Raw genomic sequence first — 26,334 nt, 5'->3', positions numbered from 1 at the left:
AATACTGTATGTACACCTTTTCTCTGCACTTGCCCTAAGGTCAGCTCACAGAACAGAGACAACTATGGAAGAAGTAACATTTTTTATACAAATTACTTGTTTTGTGGGAGAGCAAGACCTTTTGTATGCTGATAGGAGTTTTTGTTTAATAAAACACTTAAAGGTTAAAAATGTAGAGAATTTACCATAGCTGTTCTTCTATGAAAATAATATGTTCTCCAAATTAGAAGAATGAGTAAATACAGCATAAATTTTTAAGATGTTTTCATTTTCTTCTAATGTTCATGAATACTATTTTTCTTGTGGGAGGTTGGGAAGAGGGTAAGGAAAGTTAACAGAAAGCTTGGGAGAAGAGGTTGTTCCTTCTCCACTTAATTTTTCAAAGGATGAAGTCCTTGAATAGCCTTAGAACCAGAAGAGGTTAAGTAAAAATGTAAAAGTAGAGCCCTGCTGAAACTTGACCTCCAAAGCCTTTTTTGAGGTAGGTGCCATGTGATATGTTCACAGCTCTATAATATGGCTTTCACTATAGTAAATGAAGCTGAGCAAGGTCTGAGCATGCCTCAGCCAAGCATAATGCAAAATTAGGGAAAAAATAGTAGAGTGGAATTAGTTGAAAGGTAAAGAAAGCAAACTGGAAAAGGTGACTAGTGCCACCTATAATTACTTTTCCTCAGGTGCCCATTTGCCTAATTCTGGCTTAAATACTTTAAATAATTGATTCTCAGCGTCTTCCCTCCTCACTAGAGTACAGTGAAAATTAAAAGCAAAAGTTTTTGAGTTTCCCCAAGGCCGGAAAATAGAAGGTATGGTATTATTACTATGAATTGGTCCTCTAATGTGTGAGGATGATGGATTTTCCATTTCATTTGGCACCCAAATTTGTAGGAAATGCCAATGGGGCCCCTCTTATTTAAATAAGGAGTCAATCTTTGTCTCTTTGGCAGATTAAGTTCCTGGAAAAGGCCTGACAAGTCAAAATGATGTAAGTCAATTTTAGATTTTCCCATAGAAACAGTGTTCAGTAGGAGTTTATAATCTTGATCAGGGGTTCAATGAGCAGCTTTTTATAGAAATCACTCCAGACACCAGATTTCATCAACTGAATCAATTTTAAAAGGCACTCTAGTATTTCATAACCTAGATATTTATGTATTTTTAATAAGTTCATAGCCATATGGAATCCTTTTTAAAAATTATCCTATCACATTTTTATTTTAAGGAACTAGAAGGCAACAATATGTCTGCATTGGTATGGAAATTCAAAAGGCTAACTGGGGATCATTTTGACAAGTTTCTCCAAGGAGACCTAGGATAACTCAGTGATGGCTCTTCAATAAAGAAATCACACTTTTTCTCATCACTAGTTCCACTGTATCTAGCACAAGTCTTAGAGACTGAGTATTTTGGTGGATCAATCTGAGGTTGGATTTATTTCCTTCTAATTGCCTGATAAGTCTGTCTGTTTTGCCAACCATAATTGTGGTGAATATGAACACAAGCGTGAGTCACATCAGCGTCTCTCCAAGACTGCCTGTTTACCAATGAAGGAGAATTTCTTACATCCCCACTTTCTGCTCATCCTAGCGAGTTTAGAAAACTCTTTTTATTCCTTAGATATTGGTATTATTTTATTCTGCTCCTGTATTTAAGTACATCTTTATATGTAAATATTTCAAAAAATATATTTATAAAGGGCCATGGAAAGGTATTCAAATTTATTGAAACCATTCCTATGAGGAGGGCTAAAGGCTGATCCCTTCCTGTGGTCTCTACACATAGAAAAATCCCCAGGTCCTTGATGCTTATTTCCAGAATTCCATCACATGAACTAAATTCAGTGTCATCATGTGCACCATCTGTCAGAGGTCACAGCCATGTCATTAGACCTTGAGCTCCCAAAAAAGAGAGAACTTGATCTATGGGTGGGTTCCTGCTGGCAAATCTTGAACAAACCAGAAGTTTTATCAGAAACCTCTAGATAAACCAATAGCTTATTATGAATACTAATATGACTATAACTGAGAAAACTGAAAGCTATAAATGGTGGCTTCATAGCATCTATATATGTTTGTACATACAAGGTACATTTATAGATAGATAGATAGATAGATAGATAGATAGATAGATAGATGTATATAAAACCAAAAGCAAAATAAGCCCAGCTTCCCCGGATTCTGACTGACAACGAACAAAATAATTGAAAAAAGAAAGTTCAGTATTTCAGTCATAAACTTTCAAGACTTCTTTCTATTTGAGAATGTTTTTGTCTTGCTAACCACAGAGAACAGTTGGAGTGAGTGGATCATTTTATTTTGATTGCATCTCCTGCACTGGCCCTGAGGGACAGACTTGATGATCTAATAAGTCTTTTCCATCTCTAATATCTGTAATTTTGGCTATTCTGTGGCAGCTTCTTATTGCTTTAAATAAGCCATCTTAATTCAAAAAACATACATCTGGATTTGACCTGCCTAATATATGTCAAGAAGAATGTGTCCCTTTAAAGCCCCACCAGGGAATTTCTGAGAGACTAAAGAAACAGAAAGGAAGCAGGAAAGAAAAGGTTAGGGGGAAGTGGAGGGGGACTGTGAGTCAAACAATTTTCTGTTTATTTTATTTAAGTTTTTATTTTTCAATAATGAGATTGTCCCTTAGGCCTCCTTAAATCATTTATTGGTTAAAATTTAATCTGATCATTAGTGCATTCTTACATCAGTAGCATTTTAAAATTGTTGATTCTTTTTCTTGGAAGTTATTCTACCATTAACTAGCATTTTGTTTCACAGATTTTAGTCATCATCTCTGACCAGTTCTTGGCCTCATATCCACTCTGCAACTCCTCAGACTTGAATGTCTGAAGAGGAAGTGGTATCTATGCATTGCTCCAAATGTCAGCCAGTGGTGGTCCTCAGGCCAGGTGTGCTGGGGGCATTATTACAAATACATAGTAACTGTCTTCTCCCCAGCTAAATACATTGCCAACACTGAATTGGCTTTTATAAATGTATAAATATATCACCTCTACAGTTGTACTCAGGCCATACATCTGGTTGATCTGCTGGAATAGCTATCTTTTATTTTTCCTGCCCAGTGATTTTAATTTAATGTGTAGGTCTTGTAAGCTGTTTTTGGTTAATATTTTCTCCTGCACATATTTAGTTATTTCCTGAGATTATTATTCCAGACAGAAGAATAGAGGACTATGTCTGTGTCTCTTTTTGTCCATCAGTCTGTCCTTGTCTTGCTGCAAGACTAATTCAGCCTAAATGCTTAGTTACTTTTTCTGACCCTTTCTCCAGATCCTTACGATTATAGGCAGATCAAACTAGAATAAAAATTAGTGTTCATTTGTAGTGCTTATATCTACAGCTGTGCCCTATAGAAAAGTCATATACATGGCAAGAAACAAGTGGAAGTTTGTAAATTTATTCAACAAATATTTGTTGGCCGTATGTTATATTCTAGGCACTTCATGAAATTACGTCAAACTGCTCCCATATATGGTACCCATTGCTTCAGCTATGACTTAGCCTATAATGTCACATTGGAGTTGAAATTAAAGTTATAAGGTAGTGTTTTTATCAGTTGTTTATTTAGACTAAAATGCCTTTAAAAAGAAAGTTGTCTCATTCACTTCTGATTTCCTTCAAAGGAAGGTTGGGGGGAATGAAGTAGTAGGAAGTGTAATAGATTAGATGTTAGATGTCATTGTTTCGAGCCCTGAGTCTGTCATTGAACCATGAAATTTAGAAAAATCATTTACCTTTTGAGCCACAGTTTCTCATCCAAAATGGGCATAGTAATCCCACCTGCTTTCCAGAATTACAGTTAGGTTCACATGAGAGAATGCTTGTAGAAGTACCTTGCCTAGCTCCATAATATCTATTGGTCTGTAATAGAAAAGACTGTCTTATAATTGTAAGTCAGCTCACAGGAAAACCTTTATTAGAAAAGGCCAGTTGCAGAGATCCACACAACAGATGTACACAGACTATTACTCTAATACTGTTCTTATCACAAGAATAAAAACAACAGAGAATTAAAACTAGGAATGAAGCTGACAAACAAATAAGGTTTTGATTTTTCTCCCTAGCCTAGTGGTTCTCTGCCCTGGCTGAACTTTGGAATTGATGCCTGGGGCCTATCACCAGAAATTAATTGGTGCCAGTGGGTCTCAGGATATTTAAAAGTTCCCCAAGTGGTTCTAATGTACAACCAGCCAGTGTTGAGAAAAGTCACTGTGCTAGAGAAATCAATAAAAGACCTCCAAAAGTTGAGTTATAAAGACACAGGCTGGGTGCAGTGGCTCACCCCTGTAATCTTAGCACTTTGTGAGGCTGAGACAGGTGGATCACTTGAGGATAGGAGTTCGAGACCAGCCTGGCCAACATGGTGAAACCCCGTCTCTACTAAAAATACAAAAAAAAAATTAGCTGAGTGTGGTGGCACACGCCTGTAATTCCAGCTACTCAGGAGGCTGAGGCAGGAGAATCACTTGAACCCGCAAGACAGAGGTTGCAGTGAGTCGAGATCGTGCCACTGCACTCCAGCCTGGACAACACAGCGAGACTCCATCTCAAAAAAAAAAAAAAAAAAAAAGAGATAACTGTCAACACTAGAAGAAAATATTTCTGTAATGAATGGTAAAGAAAATTAGTGGAATCCATACATCTCCAACAATAGTCTGTAGTAGCTTAGGTTGACATCTCACCAGTGACAAGAGCAGGAGCAGAAAAGACAGAGCATTTAAAAAATCTTCCCATAGGCTGGGTGCGGTGGCTCACGCCTGTAATCCCAGCACTTTGGGAGGCCAAGGCAGGTGGATCACCCGAGGTCAGGAGTTCGGCCAGCCTGGCCAACATAGTGAAAACATAGTGAAACCCCATCTTTACTAAAAATACAAAAATTAGCTGGGCATGGTGGCACATGCCTGTAGTCCCAGCTACTCAGGAGGCTGAGGCAGGAGAATCACTTGAACCCGGGAGGCGGAGGTTGTAGTGAGTCGAGATTGTGCCACTACACTCCAGCCTGGGTGACAGAGCAAGACTCTGTCTCAAAAAAAAAGAAAATCTTCCCATAACTGTTAAAGTTTCCATTTAAAAATTAGTATTCAACCAGTAATATGATAGCTATAGAATGAGTCAAGTGGCAATAGGTATACATAAACACAAGTGTAAGTGCTGTTTTCACAATTCTTGTTCCCTGTAGTAAATATTTAAGTAACAGCTAATCTGTGTTGTTATAACCAATCATGGCTGATTCCCTTAAATGTGTAGACACTTTGATTGTGAGCAGACTTGTAGTCTCAGGTCATTTATATGCCTAACAAAATAACTGTATCAGCAATTGGAAAAGTATATAGTATATAGTAGCTAGCACAGTCCCAAACTAAAATACAAGAAACAAAATATTAGTCTTTCATTGTGATGCTAAGGGTCCAGTTCTCAGAGCATTGTCCTGATTTGTGCCCAAGGATTCAATCCATCCTTAATATAAATTACTAAAAACAAAAACAAAAAAATCACATTTATGTGTTTTCCAGTTTAAACACAGAAAAAGCCAAGAAAGTCAAACTGTAAGCCTTAAAAGCTCCATCCCTGATGTGGAAATTGTCTTCAAAACACTTTTCAATTGGGGCTGGGTACGGTGCCTCACGCCTGTAATCCCAGCACTTTGGGAGGCTATGGCGGGGAGATCACCTGAGGTCAAGAGTTTGAGACCAGCCTGTCCAACAGAGAAACCCCGTCTCTACCAAAAATACAAAAATGAGCGAGGTGTGGTGGCGGATGCCTGTAATCCCAGCTACTCAGAAAGCTGAGGCAGGAGAATTGCTTGAACCCAGGAGGCGGAGGTTGCAGTGAGCCAGTATTGCGCCACTGCACTCCAGCCTGGGCGACAGAGGGAGACTCCGTCTCAAAAAGGAAAAAAAAAATTCTATTGGGAAAGACAAAAATGTTCAGAAAGCTCAGGCTTCCCATGTTCTCTCCAAAGACCATTGTCAGTTTCCCTGCATATAGACATCTATCCTGGTCTTACCTCCTTTTTCCCACTCCTTCCCTTCTAAAACCTCTCTTGTTTCTTCTGTAGTCTGCTGCACATGCTTTATTGAAGGGCTCTGAGGTTCCTCCCTTCAACTATAAGGTTGTCTGGTGTCTGAACTACCTTTGAGCCTCTTGTCACTATCTGTGTGATTAGCTTGTTGGAATATGCATAAGTGTAACTCTTGAAGAGATTAGTAAATCGAACTGTTGGTATCCTTAACTAGCCTTTTGCATTAAGTTGAGGAAAAGTTCGTGATTGACAAGCCTAAAGTTAAAGAGCAGAGTGAGTGCAAAGTTGGAAGGCAAAGTGATGAAAAGGACAAAGGATCAGGGATGGTACTGAAACGGGAAAAATTCCCTTGTCCCCCTCACAGGGCATGCAATGGGGGTGTGGCTCGCTTGTTCAGTGCCCCGCTGCCCATACCTCTAGAGGAGCATAAAGACGGGCAGGCTGTGGGCTCTGACCCCATGGCAGTGTCTAGGGGTGAACCTTTACAGCTGAAGCCCCAGTGGGTGTGTGTTACAGGGTGCTCTTTTAGTTTAGCTGTCCATAGGCAGCTTGTGTTAGTCAGCTCAATTAGACCCCTGCCTTATCACAAGGACAGAGGGCTTTCTGTATCCCCGGGTTCTTGCCTTGGTGTACCCGAAAAATCGGATCACACGTGGGCTTGGAGAATGAGCACAAGGTTTTATTGAGTGGAAGTAGCTCTCAGCAGATAGGGGAGCCAGAAGGGAGATATTTTCCCCTGGAGTTGGGTTGCTTGGTGGCCTGGGCTCATGCCAGCGAGCTCCCCTCGATGTCCTTTTGACATCCAGCCTCTTGTGTCTTCTTCTGCCAATGTGTTCCTCTTGATGTCCAGCCGCTTGTGTGTGTGCCCACTAGGGTCTCAGGTTTTTATAGGCACAGGATCGGGGCATGGTGGACCAGGGTGATCTTGGGAAATGCAACATTTGGGCAGAAGTGCCTGTCCTCACCTAGGTCTGTGGGTACAGGCCCTAGGGTGGAGCCCTCACCAGGGACCCACCCTTCTCTTCCCAGCACTTCTTTGCCCCACTTCCATATCAGTACCAAAACAGTTTTTGAAAGCCTGCTACTTCATATACCTTTATCAAGGAGCAGTTCTTCAGAATTAGAAGTCAAGCCCTCCATAGAGAAATGCCATTTCAGAGCTGTGTAGTGATTGCTGTATCACTTCGCAATGATAGCTTATGAATGGATGGCTTAGATATACTCCAGTGAGTCCCAGGAGACCATGTTTTATGCCTCACGTATCTGTTTTTCTCCCACTCAGTTTCTACCCCAGTGCCTGGTACTAGTAAGCATTCAATAAAGGTTTGCCAAAATGAATGGAATTTATTGTATAATTATATACACAGTTTACCTTGGTCTTAAGTAACTCTAGCCATATAATTTTTCTATTCAACTGGGACTTTCCAATGAACATGTAGTGTGCTGCCATGTAGAAAACCAACAACTTGGAAACTTACTAAGTGCTGTGTTTCATTTCTAGTACTGTTCAAGTCCAAACAAGTACATCCTGCCTGTGATGTACAAATCCTGACCATCTCCAACAAAAGCATTATTGTGGGGGGGGGGGGGTTGTTTTATTTTACTGAGTTATAATTTACATACAATAAAATTCATTCTTTTAAAATATATAGTTTGATGATTTGACAAATGTATATAGTCATAAAACCACCATCACAATTAAAATATTAGAGCATTTCCATTGCTGCAAAAAAGATGTCCTGACATCTCATTATAGTCAGTCCTCTACCCCTACCATCCATAGCTCTGTCAACCACTGATGTGTTTTCTGACCCTATAATTTTCCCATTTATAATATGTCATATAAATGCAAATTGTATATATGTACCCCTTTGAGTCTGACTTCTTTTTGTTTAGCATAATGCATTTGAAGTTCATCTGTGTTATTGCATATATCAATAATACATTCCTTTTTTATTGCTGAAGAGTGTTCCATTCTATGGGTGTACCATGTATGGTTTCTTTGTAGTGGACATTTGGGATATTTCCAGTTTTGAGCAATTAGGAATAAAGTTTACATAAAAATATATAAATGTTCACCTATAAAATATGGACATGTTTTCATTTCTCTTGAGTTGGTAATTTTGACATAGTCTAATTTATCGATCTTTTTTTACAGATAAGTGTGTAGCTAAAAAAGCTTTGCTTGTAAGGGCACAAAAATTTTGTCCTATTTCTTCTAGAATTTTTATGGTTACTTGTGTTTGGGTCTATGATTCATTTTCAGTTAATATTTGTACATGGTATGCGGTAAGAATCAAGGTTCACTTTTTTGCATATGGATGTCTAGTTGTTCCAACATCATCTGTTGAAGACTGTCCTTTCCCTATTGAGTTATCTTGGCACCTATGCTGAAAATAAATACTCCAAAAACATGTAGGTCTATTTGGACTCTCTCATCTGTTTCACTGATCTGCATTTCTATCTGTGCCAATACCATACTGACTTGATTACTTTAGCTTTAAAATCAGGTAGTGTGCATCCTCCCAACTTTGTTCTTTTTCTGTGCATGTGTGTGTGTGTTTCTGGCTGTTCAAGGTCCTTTGAGTTTTTATTTGGAATCAGTTTATCACTTTCTACAGAAAAGCCTGGTAGGATTTAGAAAAGAATTACACCGATGCTATAGATAAGTCTATGGAAAAATATCTTTACAATATTGTCTTCTGATCCCTTAACACAGTATATCTCTTCACTTATTTATATATTAATATTTAAAATTTTTCTTCTGTAGTGTTTTGTAGTTTTCATTGTACAGGTCTTACACATATTTTAAGAGTCACCTAATTAATGTTATGTTTTTATGCCATTTTAATTTCTTAATTTTTTCTTCTTGTTCACTGCTAGATATAGAAATAAAGTTTATTTTTTTCTGATGTTGATTTTGTATCCTATAACCTTACTAAACTCCCTAGTTCCAGTAAGTTTTCTGTAGATTCTTTGGTATTTTCTATGTAAACAATTGTATTACTGTCTGTGAATACTGGCAGTTTATTTCAACACTTCCAATCTGTATGCCTTTTGTTTTCTTTCCTTATTTCAGCTGGTATTAATGGTGAAATAGGTGCAGTGGGAGTAGATATCTTTGCTTTATCCCGATCTTACGGAGAAATTGTTTAGACTTTCACCACTAAGACTGAGATTAGCTGTGGGGTTTTTATGTATGTCTTTTATCAGATGGTACAGCACCATTGTTCTTGCCTATTTTTGTGTATGTATACATAACTCATTTTGAAATTTCTAATGCTTCTTCATGTATATCACTTAAAGCACCGATATAAAACAATTTATAATAATTTGCTGCTACCAAAAAGGTTTTTTGTCAGCACACTGAATTGCATGTGTCCTAAAACTGGGCTTTTATTTTTTACTATTCCTAAAATTTCTAGAAATATTGGATATTTTTTATCCAGTCTCCCTTCAGTGGATGGACATTTGGGTAGCCACAATGTGCCCAGGTGATAATTCCCTTCCACGTAACAGTATGTTTCTTTTCAAAAGTCAGTAGACATGGGTCTTTTTCATTGAGCAATGTCTTTTTGCTCCCACCGAAAACAAGTGACATCATTAACATTCATTATGATTCATTCTGATGTGAGCATGTATTCATAGTCATCACCATAATCTTGTACTGATGTATAGTAATGTGATAAATGGTCCCTTCTGTCTCACAGGAGGCTGAATAAATAGGCCTGTCTGTAATCGTGTTCCCCTTGTGTCAAAGCACAGACCATCAAACTGCTCTTATATCACTGGTATTTTAAAAAATAATCTTTCTTATCTTTATGTGTCATGTAAGCTTTTTTTTAAAAAAAATAGGTATATGACAGCATGAAAAGCCTTTAAATGATTTATGGTTGGTAATGTCTTACTCTTTCCATTCATTTCTTTATATTAAAATAATCCCAAGACAATTGGACAGCACTGACTAGCCTCATGATCTCATGTCCTGACACAGATACCACTTACCTGTTTTTGTAGAGGAAACATTTATTTCTAAATAAATGTTAATAAGCATTATTTATCAATGAATAATAAAGATTTATATTTCTAAATCCAATATGCATGTATGCATATACATGATACACACAGACATCTAAGTAACTTCCTTCCTCTGCCCACCCCCGGCCCAAAGTGAGACTCCTATGTAATAAGAACCATGACTGTTTAACTGACTCCTCAGAGCCTACCATGTGCATTTTACAGAGAATATACACAGAAAAAAATGTTGGAAAGACAAGTCATTCTCAGTGTTCCCAGCATCCTATCAAAGCCTTCCTTTTAAACACAATTTCAGCACCCACACTGCTGTCCATTAATAGGCCATCTACACTCTGGTGTCTGCATGGCTTCCTCCATTCAGGCCTCTAAATGTCACTTTATCAGAGAGGTAACACCTTCACCCCATCTCTCTCTGTCACCTCATCCTGCCTTATTTGTCTTTATAGCACTTACCACTGTCATTGTGTGTGTACACACACACACACACACACACACACACACAGAGACTATCTTACCTCACTAGAAAGTAAGACTTAGTGGATTCACATGTATTCACGATACATCTCCAGCACTAAGAACTGTGCCTGACATGTCATAGGCACTTAATAAATACTTGTGAATGAGTGAATGAACAAATGAATAAGCAAAAGTAGGCCAGAGAGGCGTTTCCAAACCTGAGTTCCCCAAGAGCCTTATGCTTACAATGGGACATCTGCAGACCCAAAGATGCATTAAGCATTGTCTGTAGGGAGAATAACTGATTTTTCTTGATGTTTTTCAGTGGTATGTAGATACCATTGTGATTAATAAAATTTATTTAAATACATTATTGAAGGCTTTCAGTCATTACATATTAGATACCATCGTGATTAATAAAATTTATGTAAACACATTATTGAAGGCTTTCAGTCATTACATATTTTGTTGGTCAGTGGCTACGAGAAGTACAGCACCTCTTATGTGGGTGTCTTTAAACACCTCCCAACACTTCCACATTGAGGACCAAGCCTTACCAAAACCAAGTTTTGGTGAGGCTTTAAAAAAATAGTTTTGGTGGGGAAAAACCATATTCACAGCATAGCAGGGACTACCTAAACTTGAATAGTATTTAAACTTGAATAGTATTTAAATAAATTCTATTCACCAAATACCTATTGAGCATCTAAATGTCAGACATTATAGGAGATATAATAATGGCTAAAACAGGGTTTAAAAGGTGGAACTTATTAATTCATATAATTAATAATAATATCTGTTAGGACATTCTTGCTTGCTATAACAAAATACCTGGGACTAGGTAATTTATAAAGAAAAGAGGTTTTATTGGCTCATGGTTCTCCAGGCTGTACAGGAAGCATGGCAGCATCTGCTTCAGGAAGCTTCCAATAATGGCAGAAGGCAAAGGGGGAGCAGGCACATCACAGAGAGAGACAGAGAGATAATACTTTAATGTACATTATCATAGCCAAACTCTCAAATTTCTCTTCTCCAAAGTTAGATGACAACATCATGTTTTAAGGTATTGCAACCTTATTTGACTTTTTCATTGGAAGTTTGACTCTTTAATATCACCATATAATTATGTTTACACAAAGAATTGGAAAGAAGGCATAGAGTCTCCATATGTTCATTTCAGCCTGGGTGGCTAAAGGGCTTCTAAGAGTCAATGCATGAAAATGGCCTAGATTGAATAAATTAGCAAAATCACAAAAGGAAACCACTATAGGAAATAGTTTTACACATGTAATTGCTAAAATCCTATAGTGAATGTGTCAATCTGTACTAACTAAATAAATTTGTTTATAGACATGTTCTGTATTAGCTTCCACTCTTTCACAGACCTTTGCCAAACAAAATCCCACTAGAAGTAGGATGTTCACACCCGAGTAGGAGTTTCTTGGATAAATATTTTTACTATATGGAGACCAAAACCACTTTTACAAATTTTAGACTTTGATTGAAATACTATATTTCTTTTGCTTTTTTCTCCCATCTTTTCTTCTGGCAGCTACTTATGCATTAGCTTACCTCCTCTCACCTCCCACGGGTCTGCTGAACAAGAGACTTGGCTGCATGCACAGGAGGCCAGGCAGTCCCGAAAGTGGTGAGACCAGCTTACCCAGTCACTCCCACCACCAACTGGACTGGAGAGACAGAGGAAGGTCCATTTGCCCTTCTCCTAAAACCTAGTTGAAATTATTCCTTGAATTAAGCATAGAGATTATACATTGTGAGGCTATATTTTATAGAATGCCTGTTTACATTTCATTTGACTGCTACATGAATAGAATATATAAAGGTAGAATTTATGCAGCTGGTCCTCAAGAAATCGCAGTAAAAGTTATTGAAATATAACAGCTACATTCTTTCGTAAGGATGACTCTGATCTCATTGCCAACCAGTTTGGAACAAGAATTTCAACTGACTTCTTAATTCTGTAGTCAAAAACTGGTGCTGGGCCGGGTGCGGTGGCTCACGCCTGTAATCCCAGCACTTCGGGAGGCCGAGGCGGGCAGATCACAAGGTCAGGAGATCGAGACCATCCGGGCTAACACGGTGAAACCCCGTCTCTACTAAAAATACAAAAAATTAGCCGGGCGTGGTGGCAGGCGCCTGTAGTCCCAGCTACTCGGGAGGCTGAGGCAGGAGAATGGTGTGAACCCGGGAGGCGGAGCTTGCAGTGAGCCGAGATGGCACCACTGTACTCCAGCCTGGGCGACAGAGAGAGATTCCGTCTCAAAAAAAAAAAAAAAAACTGGTGCTGAATTTTTCATAGGCCCTTTTGAAGATCCATTTTGTTAATTTGGCTGTTGAGTAATAAAATATTTTTAATTGTAATAACTTCTGTTAAAAGTGAAACAAGGGGCCAGGCATGATGCGTAGCTAAGGCAAGAAGATCATTTGAGCCCAGGAGTTCAAGACCAGCCTGGGCAACAAAGTGAGACCCCTATCTCTAAAAAAATTTTTTTTAATTAGCTGAGCGTGGTGGTGCACACCTGCAGTCCCAGCTACTCAGGAGGCTGAGATGGCAGAATCGCTTGAGTCTGGGAGATTGGGGCTTCATTGAGCCATGATCACACCACATCACTCTAGCCTGGGTGAGACCCTGTTTCCAAAAAAAAAAAAAAATAGTGAAACAAACATTTATTTTTGATGCGCTTAAGCCTTTTCACTGTGTTTGTGAGACAATGTAACCAGTAGGCAGTTGACTTGGACAATAGTGTGATAAGGTTGATCTGGGCCAGTGCAGGATCCTAGTTACTATGAGCCCAAAAGCTCACCTTTTAGAATTGATTAGAATAATACCCAATAAAATGAGTAGTGTCACTACCACATAAATAATATATCTGACTTGGGATGGCTCCACAACTCAGATCTTGTCATTTAATATGATAGCTCTGTTCAAATTAATCTTTCACATCAGAGGAGACACTTTGGTTATTTATGGTATGTTGGAGATAAATTTTCAGAATGGTTAAGGCATATTATTGTAAATGTCCGTGGCAAATTTAACACAACTCTGTTTTAGAAATACAGATGTGTAATATGTACAAGGTAAAAGTATGTTCATAGTGTCTCAAGAACACCTAACTTTAAGGAAAGAGACAAAAAGGCATGGAAGAGGCATGCCCCCCTGTTGTCAGTCCACAGCAGTTCAGCTTGGAAATAAATGCCAACAGAGAGTACTCAAATTTAATATAAAGAGTTTATGCCAGGCCCTAAAGCAGTGATTCAAGAGAATCACTTGGTTGAATGCTTATGAGTATCTCGGACCTGAATTTGGATAAGCTCTTTAGTGGTAGGTAGTTTGGGTTGGTGTCTCAGATTTAACATTTATTGACTAGCCTATAGATTGGCATTTGGAAACAAGATAAGTCAAGATCTCTCTCCTCTTGGCCTTACTTAAAACACTTTTTTGTCCCCTGAACCCATCCCCTTCCCGTCCCCAACTCAGATCTCAGCTGTGTGACTTCTTCAAGAAGCCTCCTTGATCACCACCATCTCCCTCTACTGCCCTCTTACACAGCCCATTACACTCTATTCTCATTTTGTAACTTCCATCACTTTTGGCATTTCTCATTCAATATGTGTCTTGCCCCTCAGCCTGTTCACCACAGAGGGCAGGAACCACATCTGTGATCCTGCTGTATCCACTGCACCTTGTACTCTGTGTATTTTGAATGAATAAGTAAAATGACAGTAGATTCATACAGACATACACCTTCTCTATCATTTCTCAGCCTTTTGGCTAAAATCGAGTGTAAAAATATATCTTCTCAGGTGGCTACTGAATGTAATTGATATTATTAACTACCATCTCCTGATTTTTGTCATAATTTTTTATTCATTGTCTTTAAAGAATTCTTAAAGACCTTAATTGTAATTTACTTACTGTCCAATCAAATCGGTGTTGACCATTGGCAAACAGCTATTGCTATCTGTGTTCTTACTCCTTGTGTGGTGTTTTAATGTGGCAAAGGCCATTGAGAAGGGGGGGGAAGGCCACAGCAACAGTATTTTCTTTTTGTTTTTGTCTTACATCAGTATTGTCTAAGACCTTGAAAATTGCAATTGAGTAACATGACTACAAAACCAAGATTGTAAAAAAAATTATATTATCTACTACAAACTTACTGTTGATTATAATTTTTGGTAACAGAGTATTTGAACCTAGAATGTTTATAGACTCAACAAAATAATTTCACAGTGTTGTTTTAGATGAGTTGAATACTCTTTTTCTGGCAAACAAAGCAATTGGCTTGATTGATGCATAACTTTTCACTGTTGACTGATAATCAGTAGAAGAAGCCCAGAAATGCTCCCAATGGGAACTGAGACCTAATATCAGAATAACTGCTTTGCAACATTGCTAGTGGTTGGGCTATCAAGGTCACTAATTTAGTTTTCTTAATAACTGGTGCTGATGGTTCTCTTGCAAAATGGTAAGTGTGTGGTCTAAGCCCAATTTTTAGGAACTGAGACTATCCCAGCCCCTGCTCTAATGATGAGCACATCAGCATTTCCCATTATTGCCCAGAGGAAAAGAAGCTACCTGCTAGTCAAATTCATTCATTCATTAGATGACTATTTATTAAGCATTTAATTTATTTCATGCATTGGGTTATGCCTTAGACATACAGAAATAAATAGAACAGTAAGTTCCCTTCCTTCTGGAGGTTATAGGTTACTCAAGCGAAATAAGAATTAACTGTTGTTAGAGCTGAGCCCCCAAACAATTGTTATTTGGGTTACTAACTCCTGACAATTTGGCACTTTTTGGCCATTCTTTTTGTTTTTATCTTGTGTCAGTATTGTCTAAGACCTTGAAAATGCAATTGAGTAACATGAGTACAAAACCAAGATTGTAAAAAAAAGAGTATTTGATGTTATCTATTACAAACCTACTATTGATTCTAATTTTTGGTAACAGTATGTGAACCTAAAATGTTTACTTATATGCGTTTGCAGCTTGGAATAATTTGAGACATTTGTTTTGATTGTCTTTAATATAAAAGTAGCTGAAGACAAGTTTAATATTATTGGTGTTAAATTATTATTAAACATAGATGTATGTAAGTGCATATAGTGTCATGGAAAGAATTTATACATAGTCTCATAAAATTGCTGAAGATAATATTTACAAAAAACCTTTTTTTCCTAAAATACAATGTTGTATTTATTAGCCACTTAATTATTTTGCTCAACAACAAAAAAGTCTTAATATATCTCATAATTTGAAATGACTTGGGCAATTAATTATGAATGGTAATTTTTAATAACTAAATTTAATCTAGAGATTTTTGTATTCAGACTGCCAAAACAACTTGGTAATAACTCGAGAATTTATAAAAGTCCAATGTTAGTATTTTCAATAAAATAAGAAGAGACTGGCATAGAGTTAAGAGAAAATCAGGCATAAAATGACAAGTTCCTCAAGATTTATGGGCTCTGGGTTACATGGACTACAATGAGAGTTAATACTATGTTTTTTTCCCATTCTGCCAGCCAGAGAAGACCTCTTATTTAAAGGGCAGGGCTCCCTCCACTGTTGTTAAATCAAGGCTCTGCTTCTGACAGGATATTTATAACATAGGGCAAGTATACAAAAGAAAAATGTTTAATGATGAGTTTTGCATGTTATACAGTGCTATACATCATATGGTTTAATTTAGATCCTCTGAAATATCAGAGTTAGAATGAAATTATCAAAAGGAGAAAAGTCACATGGCATGGTGCAAACAAGATGTGCCTATTTGTATTTATGTTTGCTAATGAAATTCAGCCATGATTCCCACTTTGATTTTAAGAGTCTTAGACCACCATTCGGCTTTATTCATTATAATTGAATATCTTGCCCACACGCAGACACAAGGGCAGCAAAGAAAGGGGCATATTTTATCTTTTAAAAAGCGATTGCATAGCTTTCATATGAAACTCCTGAACTTCCAAGATTTATAGTATTAAAGCAAAACAATATGTCTTTCAGAGCACGGTCATCTTAGGCAAATGGAGGGCTTAGACTCGGAATCTAATGACCTCACAGAGACCAGGGCTGAATCTTAGGCAAAAGAGAGGACTTAGACTCGGAATCTAATGACCTCACAGAGGCCAGGGCTGAATTCGGACATACGGGAGCAGTTGAATTTGAAGCAACCTAAGTTTGAGACAACTTGGCATAGTCTCTCTTCTACCAGAAGAGAGATTGAAAAAGGCCTGTTAGAAGCACAAATGATTTTTACTATAAAGCTTGGGAGTGGGGTGGGACAGAGAGGGGGACTAATTTAGTTGACCGAAACAGCATTTATACATGAAATTCAGAAATGTACCTACCAACCCAACTGTGGCTCAACTGAGTATTCCAATAAACCAGACATTTAGGGTAAGTTAATAAGTAAGAGTTAGTGAAAGCCTGTTGCTTCTAGTTTATTCTACTACCTCCCTACCTTTTTCTCCCAGCAAAGCAAAGCCAGCGTAGAACCTCAATCCTCTGTGCCCATCTTCATCCCTTTCAACCTCAGCCCTCTGTGCCCTCACATCCCAAGATGTGAAGAATTTGGAAAACCCCAGGCTCTTGGTAACAGGGCAGCTCCTGTGGCCCACAAATCATCCTAGAGACAAAAGCATCTATACTCTATACTTAATCAGGAGTTAACAGTAGTTTGGGAGAGGGTGAATGTATGCTCCAAATCTTTTTATCATCCCTTTTACTGCTGGATTTAACCCAAACTTGCCAACTCCAAACAGCTCCACGCAGGCCATATTATTTGCTCAACCCAAAATCAGACACCGAGCATAGCCATAGTAAGACTTCCATGAAAACACATGGTGTGTCAACCCCTTGAAGGTCCTAAAGATGCATACATTTGCCACAGAACCTTTCAGCTTTGTATATCTTATTTTGATGCTTTGTCCATTTATCAGAATTATTATTTTGGGCACTCAGGAAAATTAAGTGATTCTCCAGGGGAGGGCTAATCATAAAGCAGAAAAGCCCAAGGTAGAACTCAAAGCTTATAATGGCTTGACCTCTACCTGCTCAGCTATATTGTTTCGGACATAATTAAGTTGTGTTCCTTCCTTCCCTCTCCCCTAACCGCCCCGCTCCCCAACTCCACCAGTTTCTTCACTTTCATTCTGCTCCCAAGGGCTGTTCTTTATCCAGAAAAAACTGTTTCTTTCCCTGCATCTGTTTTCCCCATTAAGGCTGGGGAAGCTAAACACATAGCTCTGGGCAGAATCAGAACCATCTGCAACAAGCCCTAAACTGAGTCAGGAATCTTAGGCGAAAACCATGTGACTGTGGATGGGTCACTCTCTCTGGGCATTAGTTTTTTCATCTGTTAAATTAAGAATGGGGCCAGAGGAATTCACAAAGATACTTTCCAATTCCAAAGTTATATTGTTCCTTGATTCTAGATGTTAGTAAAGGGTTTGTTCAGCTTGGTTTAGCAGGCTTAGTTTCCAAATTCCTTTTTCACTATAGTATTAAACATGTTGTGGCAGTCAGACAGACTGTGGTCCTAACAGTGGCATCTCAGCATCTTGGGGGCGGAAAGGAAAGCCTAATCTACAGATAACCTAAAGTGAGAGATACAGGTAACCCATCTGCTGTGGGTAAAAGCCACAGTCTGAAAACTTCAATTTCTGCCTCTTCCATGTTAAATTTACTAAATGCCAAAATTAGAATTTCCATTAGGAAATATTTACTCCATAATCACGACAGATTCTGAAAATGTTCCATTTATTGACAAAACCATTATTGGGTCTTGTTAATGGTCTCCTCATCCATTTTACCACTGTTCTCAGCTCTCACTGTGCACCAGGGATACTTCTAAAACATTCCAAAGCCTAAACTCCACTCAGACCCACTGGCTTTGAAGAACTGGAGCTACAGCATCTGTATCTTTTAAAGCTCCCCAAGTGATTTGGGTGCAATGTTCTATACTATACACTATTCTTAAAGTTAGTTTGGAAAATAAGCAGTAGTTGAGAAAGCCTCCAAAGTGAAGATGATTTAGATTCAAGGTCCATGTCTGTACTCTGAAGTATTATACCTGGCTGATTTAGCTTAAATTTGAAATAAAATTGTAATTTACCCTTTAAGTGATGTTTAGCAAGAATTGAGTTTGTTAGGACTAAGAGAATATGTGTATCTACAGTGCTCTGGGTGGAATTGGGGCAGGGGACTGTCTGGTTTGTTTTGTTTATTGTAAGACAATGTAGTATAATGAAAAGAACACAGGCCCTGGGTTTTAAATCCAAAATCTACTCTTTTACTAATTGTGGTAAGGCTCAAATTAGATACAGACATGAAAATATTTCATAAACCATAAAACCATGTATCTCAGCATTTTTTAATCTTTGCCCCTCCCTACTTTGAGAAATAGACAAATCTCATGCCTTTCTAAAGTGTAAGTTCAAATTAAATATTGTGATTAGAAGCAAAAAAACAAAAGCCTGCTTTGTTTTCTCCCTCCTTTCTCACTTTGAGAATGACCTCTCAGTGCATTTTACTTGTGGTGGTTAAAACTTGAATGTGAAACTGGAAGTTTAGTGAAGCCAGGGACTGTCTATTTATCTTAGTGTCCTGTTGTACCACCAAGCACATAGTGATTTACAGAATAAGAACTCAGTAAAAATTTGCTGAAATCATATTAAGCAAATTTATAGGAATTCAGACAATAGAACCAAAACCTCTTTCTTATGCCTTTGAGAAATAAAGTATTTGTAAGAGAGTTTGGGACTTACTACAGTGAGATTCTTACGCTAGTTTATTTAAGATTTGAGAAAGCAGAAGAGAATCAGGAAAGGTAATAGAATAAAACAAGTCTGTACTGGAAGAAAGACTGGTGTTTATAGTTAATGTTTTAATAATTAGGCTAATGGCAAAAATACACAGTAATATTTAAGTTGGAACTACAAAATAAGTTTTGTAGCATGTGCCCTTTTGCTTAAGAAAAATATTAATCTTTTGCTTTTTAATATTCATTTGTATCCCTTAAGATGTATCAATTTATGATAACCCATAAAAAACAGAAGTAAACCACTATGGGATTTAAATGTTTTCTCTAGCTTGTCCATATGAAGTAAAAAAAAAAAGTCATTTTAAAAAGTACACACTTAGAAATTAATTACCCCACCAATGCCCAGTGCAGTAGGTAAAATCTGTATCTGCTTATCCAGGTAGATTGACATTCTGGCACAGGTCATAATTTGGCACTGTATGAATAAATGAATGTCAAAAATTGGGTCCTCAATTAAAACTGGGAACTATGAATTCCTAATTTTATAACTAATTGGGCCTTAAAAACATTAAGTATTGTCTTTGCTGTGAACTTTAAGAGATGCTAAAATGTTTGAGCTTTTCAGCAAATTCACAAAGGAGCAACTGATGTTGAGAACAGAGCTTTATTAAACCAGAAATGACCCTTAAGTAGTATATAGGCATGTAGGATCCAGTTTGTTGGGGAGGTCTAATTGTGTTATTGATTAATCTATAGTTTTCAGTAGTGGGTGGAAGTCTTGACTCTTTCTGGTCAAAGCCCGGATTTTACTAACTAGGAGTGTCTGTAAAGATACAGAACTGGGAATCATTCATAGGGTCTGACAGAAGAAAGTAAGAGGGATACAAAGTATTCCATGAGAATGTGGCCTCTGGAAGGCCCTCACACCAAGCAATGTTTAAATTTAGTTTCAACATTTGCAACACAAATAGAGAGAAATTTACAGTTGACGTGAAGATGAGTTGTCTTCATCCATCTTCCTGTAAAGCTGCTTACTCTGGAAAGCATGCCAAAATTGGGACGTTCCCATAATTGCCTTACATAGACAATGTACATCCTTTGTACATCAAAAGGAAAAAGCAGTGACTCAAAATAGAGGACCCTAGGGAATATGTTTACTGAAATTGCTCTTCACTAATTACACATGCTTGTTTGTTCCTTCTTTATTTTAGAATTCAAATAGGAAAAACCCATCACAGAAATTTGGGTCAACTCTAAACTTTGGTTTTCTCATAGGATCTGTGTTATTAAATAAGCCTGTAATCTTTTAATTGTTTGCAAAGCAGTGATAAATCATCCGTGAAGGTGAATTGATCTTTCAAAAGTGACCTTTTCCATGCTAATAAGAACTATTTTATATTGCCCCATCTGAAAAGATTAAAACCTGGTTATTTCTCAGGTGAACTCAGCTAAGACTCAGTCTCCCTCTAAGCCAAAACCTCCTTTCTCAAGCAAGGCTCACTTCAACACTTTATGTTTAGAAGGAATGCAGCCTTACTCCTAGGTCCATTTAACTCCATATAAAACCATCCCTGTGCTTTAAATAATGCATGATGTTAAAGATTGTCACTGTGGTTGTAAAATTTAAAATATCAGGGTCAAGAAGCTAAGAGTATTACTTTGGCATAAGCCTCTGTAAGGCAGCCATGGCGGTAGGAGCTGTTTCACAGACTGAGGCTCCACTGCCTGTGGTTGTGGGAAGACACCCTATGCATTCCTGCAAGTTATTTGTGGCTCTCTGAGGCATTCGCTTAACACTGTTCTATAGCGCACAATTTTAGGAAGTAGAGTTGGAATTTTCTAGTCCTTGTTAGAATGTTTTCTTCAATCCAGAAGTGTTCTACAACACAAAAAGCCCCATGGTAAAGAACAAGCTCACAGAAAGAACACTGAGGAATGACACTTGGAATGTGCCACTGTTTTGTCATCCCTGATACACTAATCTGGAGTGAACTGCATAGCAGCATAACTAACCGAAGAAATTTCAGCCAGGGCGCCAAAGCCTGACAAGCATAGTAAATCTTCTTAAGCAGGATATTTGGAGAGAAGGTTTTCAAGTTAATTGAATTTTATGATTAACAGAAGGTTATCTAGAAAATTGTATTTGTTTCACCTCATGTTGATGGAAGTCTTTCTAAAAGGGTTAAGCCTACTTTCCATTTTTAGTATAATTATAAATGTGGTTTAATTATTTTTTAAGATGAAGATTTCACTGCCTCCATAGCATTATCTTGATCGTAAAAGGTTATTCTGTATTTCTTAAAATATGGCTGTGGCTGTTCAAGGTTAATTCATTGGGTTGGAAGTATACAGACTCCAGAACTGCTTCAGAGTTATTAGCCTAAGGGGGAAAAAATCCCTAACCTGAATTTTGTGATTTTCTTTGTTTTTCTGAAAAGATTGTAGGAAAATTCCATCCTGATTGAAGTTTATGAATTCTCTGGATGTGACTGTTACTAGTTTAAGGGATTAAAAATGTGCCAGTGAAAGGGAAATTTTATTCCTAAGTCCTGAATTTTAGTTCTGCTCCACTCTGGGTCTTATGGTGAGATTCAGGATGTTACAGAGACCCTGTGTGTTCCAGGTCTCCCAACACTGAAATGCAAAATATGCCTCTTGGAATGAAAAGCATGCAGCTTTTCTTTCTTTACTGAAATGTATTAATTATTGCACTTAGAATCCATTTTCCCATTTTCTTTTATGGGAGTATTTTATCCCACCATGCATATCCATGTGTACATCTGTATGTACAGGTATGTATATAAAATTATATAAGATTTGCATTTTTGATACTGTCTACAGTATGCAGAACTATACAGAACTCCTTTGAGATCATCATATTTTAGGGAGGAGGAGAGGCCTCTATTAGTGTCTGTTCCGATAGCTTTTCACCCGGACTATAAATTAGGCCCGGGAAGGGCCAGTAATGAGTCAGTAATTTATAGACTATTAAGATACTTAGTTAGAAGTGATTCCTGAGCATATCGAATAGAGAACACATGTTTATAAAAGACAAACAGATTCAATACATCTCTTTGGCCTAACCAAGCCCAATCAGTTAACAAAATGGGATGTCTTATTTTGTGTATCTGCTACTTCCAAAAATAGAATCACTAACCACTTGTTAACCACACTGACTTTTTAATAGACAGAATGGTTGCTATAGTTTTGCCACCAGAAATATTCAGATTAAGCATTCTATTAGATTGTAGCCAGCAGAGTCTACAAAACAGGAAGAGGGCTCTGCTTGCTTTTTGCCTCCTTTGCTTGTTTGACTTGATGTGATAATTCATTGCAGATTTCTTTTTCTTTGACAGAATGCCTACCGCAGGAATGGGATGGCTTTTCTAGCCTGCTGATGTGACAACTGTGATGTGCCTGCAACAACAGGAAAGGCAATGTTATATTAAGGTGATTTCTTGGGAACAAAATAAAATACAAATTTACCTTTCTTTTATCTGAGGGAGTGGGCTGGTTTGTTGTGACTTTCAACTTGCTGACTCCTCCTCTTTTCCAGCCCCCCTCAACCATCGGTCTTGTTTACTAGATGGGCTGTTCAGCTAATTAATGGCAGGATGTTTAGGATAGTCTGTAGGTGGACAAGAATGCAGATCACACAATTTTGAAATTTTAATTTGAGTAGATTTACTGCCCTCAGCTCACATATCTTAAAAGCAGTGGTTGCCCCCGTCCAGTATTCTGTCTGCGTTTTATTTGATACATTTTATAATCCAGGTTTGGAACAAGAAAACAAAATTAAAAGGACAGTGAGTGAGTTTTTGCCTTCCCTTACACCACCAACTTTACTTTCCAACATTTGTTGACTACATGTATTTTAGTGACAGCTATCCATTTTATAAAATTACAGTAATCAAAGATCTAACAGACCTGATAAATCACCTGTTCCCACCTTCTTTCCCCTTCACTCCACTTATAGTATGTGTCATTTTCAATGCCTGCTTCCCAACTTCCTGCCATCTGCCTTTCATGTGTGTTTTTCCTCACACAGAACCTCTTCCTCCATCTTCGTTTCCCTCCTTTTCCTGTTCCTCCAATCCCCAGATCCACCACTCCTGCACATGCCATACACATTTAGAAGCCAAGTATTCAGAATCAGTAGAAGCGGAGCAGAGTGATTTCTTGCTTCCTCCCTTCAAAGCACTACCACACCTAGACTGGAAATGTGGGCTGGGTAATTTCTTGCTGTTAGCAGCCGAGCTACCCTTCTGGCATCTGTACTTTCTCCAGTAAATGAGGAACTGTAACTCCTTGGAACAAACCAAAATATAGCAGATGTAATTGTCCAGTTCCTGATTAAACTTCAGTTGCAAAGAAGAAAGTTATTTCTTTAATTCTGTGGGAGTTTTGTATAATTTTACTTTTATGGTTTTTACACACACTTGAAACACTCTAAAGAAAGAATTAATAAAAACAGAAATGAGAAATATGAAAGATCTTTTTCTTGTGGCCAAAGAATTATGAGTCTCAGTTAATATGATTATGCCACATTATTTACATTTGTTAACTGTCATTTACCTGCTCTATGTTAATCTTTTTAGAAAAAATTTGCATTTCAGAAACAAAAAGCACAGATATATAATATCAAAATATTCCCAAAGGATTTTAATGTTCCATCTATGCTTGTTAAAATGTATAATTAAACTCTTCTTTTTATCATTCTTATTTTCCTTGGCATCCGTAATCATGGAAAATTACAAGCTTGCAGTAAACATCCTAACTTAACTTTTAAACGATAGCATTTATTGTATTTAGTTTTGATCTGGCAGGCTTATAGATGGTATAAAATTTTCAGGGGATAATTTTTCACATCAAAATTCCTTCTCTCCCACATTATACAGTTTAAAGTATGCACAAGGCAGAAAATATAGGGTTTGGGTTTTTTTCCTTCATTTTATTCTACCTGATCTCCTTATAGTCCCAGAGAAGGAAGACTCAACGTACATTTCTCTCAGAAATATGACAAGTCTGTGTTTTTGTTGGTCTGGCGTATGTTTGTCTATCTTGAACAGTCTGACAGGTAATTATTTATAAAATCTGGTTTTGCCCAGTAAGTTCATATAATAACCTTTCATTTTTCATCATAAGCCAGTAAGCTGAATTTAGAATAAAGCAAGGTCATTTATGTCTGTCCTGAACCAGCCTACATGTCCCCATAATTGCTCAATATTTTTAATTCCCTTTTCTATTTTTTATACTTAGGTTCTTTCTCTGACTCTTTGCACAATACTAAATTTGAAGTGAAATAAAATTTCCTTCAGCAGTGACTATAGAAATAAAAGAAAATTTACAGAAGGAATGTTTAAGAAAACTTCAGTAAATTATTTTCTCAATAATCATAATGTTAGAGCAGAAGATAGATAGTCTTAGAGATCCTTAAGAACAGCTGCTTATCTTACAAATGAAAAAAACCACGGCCTAGAGAGGGAAAGTGAATTTCCTAAGATCACTCAATAATGTAGTGACAGACCAGAGATGAGAATCGATGGTCCCTAATTTTCAGTCGGTATTATACAGTATTTTCTACCATACTGGGTTAGCATAAGAATATTACTAAGACATGTTGGGGTTTTATGGCATATTTATCCTAGACAACAATGTAAATTTATTTAAAAACTGTACTAATTATGGATACATCCTAAAGCATAGGTGTTATATAGTAAAATCTTCAGTGTGACTGTGGTATTAAGTAAACAGTCTGTTATCTTACACATCAGGCTTAACTCTAAGTCAAATGGAAATATACAAAGCTAGTTTCTATTTTTTGTCCCTTGTATTTTAGAGACTGAATTTGAAAATAAATAAGCCAATAAATAAATAGCCTCTCTTGATACTGCTGCCTAGATTTAAGGGTAAAGAAAGTAGAAATATTTCTCCCTTCACCTAATTTGGAAGTATAACTTTCTGAACATGCCATTTAGAGGTTATGTCATTAGCTTTCCTGCCTTCTTATATTGTAATAGTTGTGATTCAAAAATACTGTTTCAATTTTAAAACCAAGACTTTTTATTTGAAAACCATCAGAAGCACAAATATTTTTTAAATGGTGTATATAATTCCTGTATCTGGGGATTCATTTATTGCTGTTCTTTGTTTTTATAAAATAATAAGCAAGCCATGTCTAATGCTTTTACCATGTAGAAGACAAATAAACATAACTGGTGATTCTTGGTCTGAAAGAAAACATGTTTACTTGTTTAGAATTATAAAGTTTAATTTTATGAATTTTTTTACATAGTTCTCAAATCAGGCAGTGCTTTCCAGTTCATATAACCTCTTGTGTAAAACTGAATCACTAAAGAGAACATATTCTGTCATCTGCCCCCCTGGAATTTGGATAGAACCTTTCCAGGCTACATTTAAAATTCTACCATCAACCATGTATACATCTCATAAAATATTTTACAGTTTCCTGTATGCTCTGGCCGAACATTTCATAGTACATAAACACTCTGCAAATAATCTAAGGGCATCGAGTTGAATATGTCATAGCAATGGCCACTACATAAAGCTAATTCTCCAGCAACATAGTTTCTTATTTTTACCTTCTTATTTGAAACTCAAGATGAAACGTTACATGCTATTGTTGTACAGTGGCAGGGGTGGGAACAGAACAGGGAACTCTAGCAGTTTTTGTGGAATTGTGTTCATTAAAGCAAAGGCTTTCTGCAGAGGGCATCTAGCCAAGCTTAAACAACAAAACTTTGCCTGCAGGAACTGGATGTAAATGTGATGGTTAAATAAGGGCCAGATGTCATTAAAAACTCAAATATTAGAAAGTCGTTATCTCTTTAAGTAAGTCTCAAATGTTGTAAGTCGGATACTGATACCATGGTACCTAAAGAAAGAGACGAGACTTGCATTTGTTTTCCGGAGCAAGATAGATAGTAAGTATTCAAGCTGTCATAAGTCATGGAAGTTTTGGCAATTGAAGCATATT

At 37.3% G+C, this 26,334-nt stretch overlaps 1 protein-coding gene across 1 annotated transcript in view; it reads left to right on the top strand.

Annotated features, from left to right (window-relative positions):
* Positions 1 to 23,715, top strand: part of SUPT3H (SPT3 homolog, SAGA and STAGA complex component) — a 541,480-nt gene extending 517,765 nt beyond the window's left edge. Inside the window, 1 exon segment of the mRNA XM_063724819.1 lies at positions 22,694 to 23,715. Within this exon segment, the coding sequence (XP_063580889.1) occupies positions 22,694 to 22,735 (42 nt within the window). The 3' untranslated portion in view covers positions 22,736 to 23,715.
* The last annotated feature ends 2,619 nt before the right edge of the window (positions 23,716 to 26,334 follow it).

The sequence above is a fragment of the Pongo abelii genome, chromosome 5 (assembly GCF_028885655.2).
Source record: "Pongo abelii isolate AG06213 chromosome 5, NHGRI_mPonAbe1-v2.0_pri, whole genome shotgun sequence".
NCBI classification, from domain to species: domain Eukaryota; kingdom Metazoa; phylum Chordata; class Mammalia; order Primates; family Hominidae; genus Pongo; species Pongo abelii.
The sequence above is the reverse complement of the archived record's forward strand: the minus strand, read 5'-3'. Positions and strand labels throughout refer to the sequence as shown.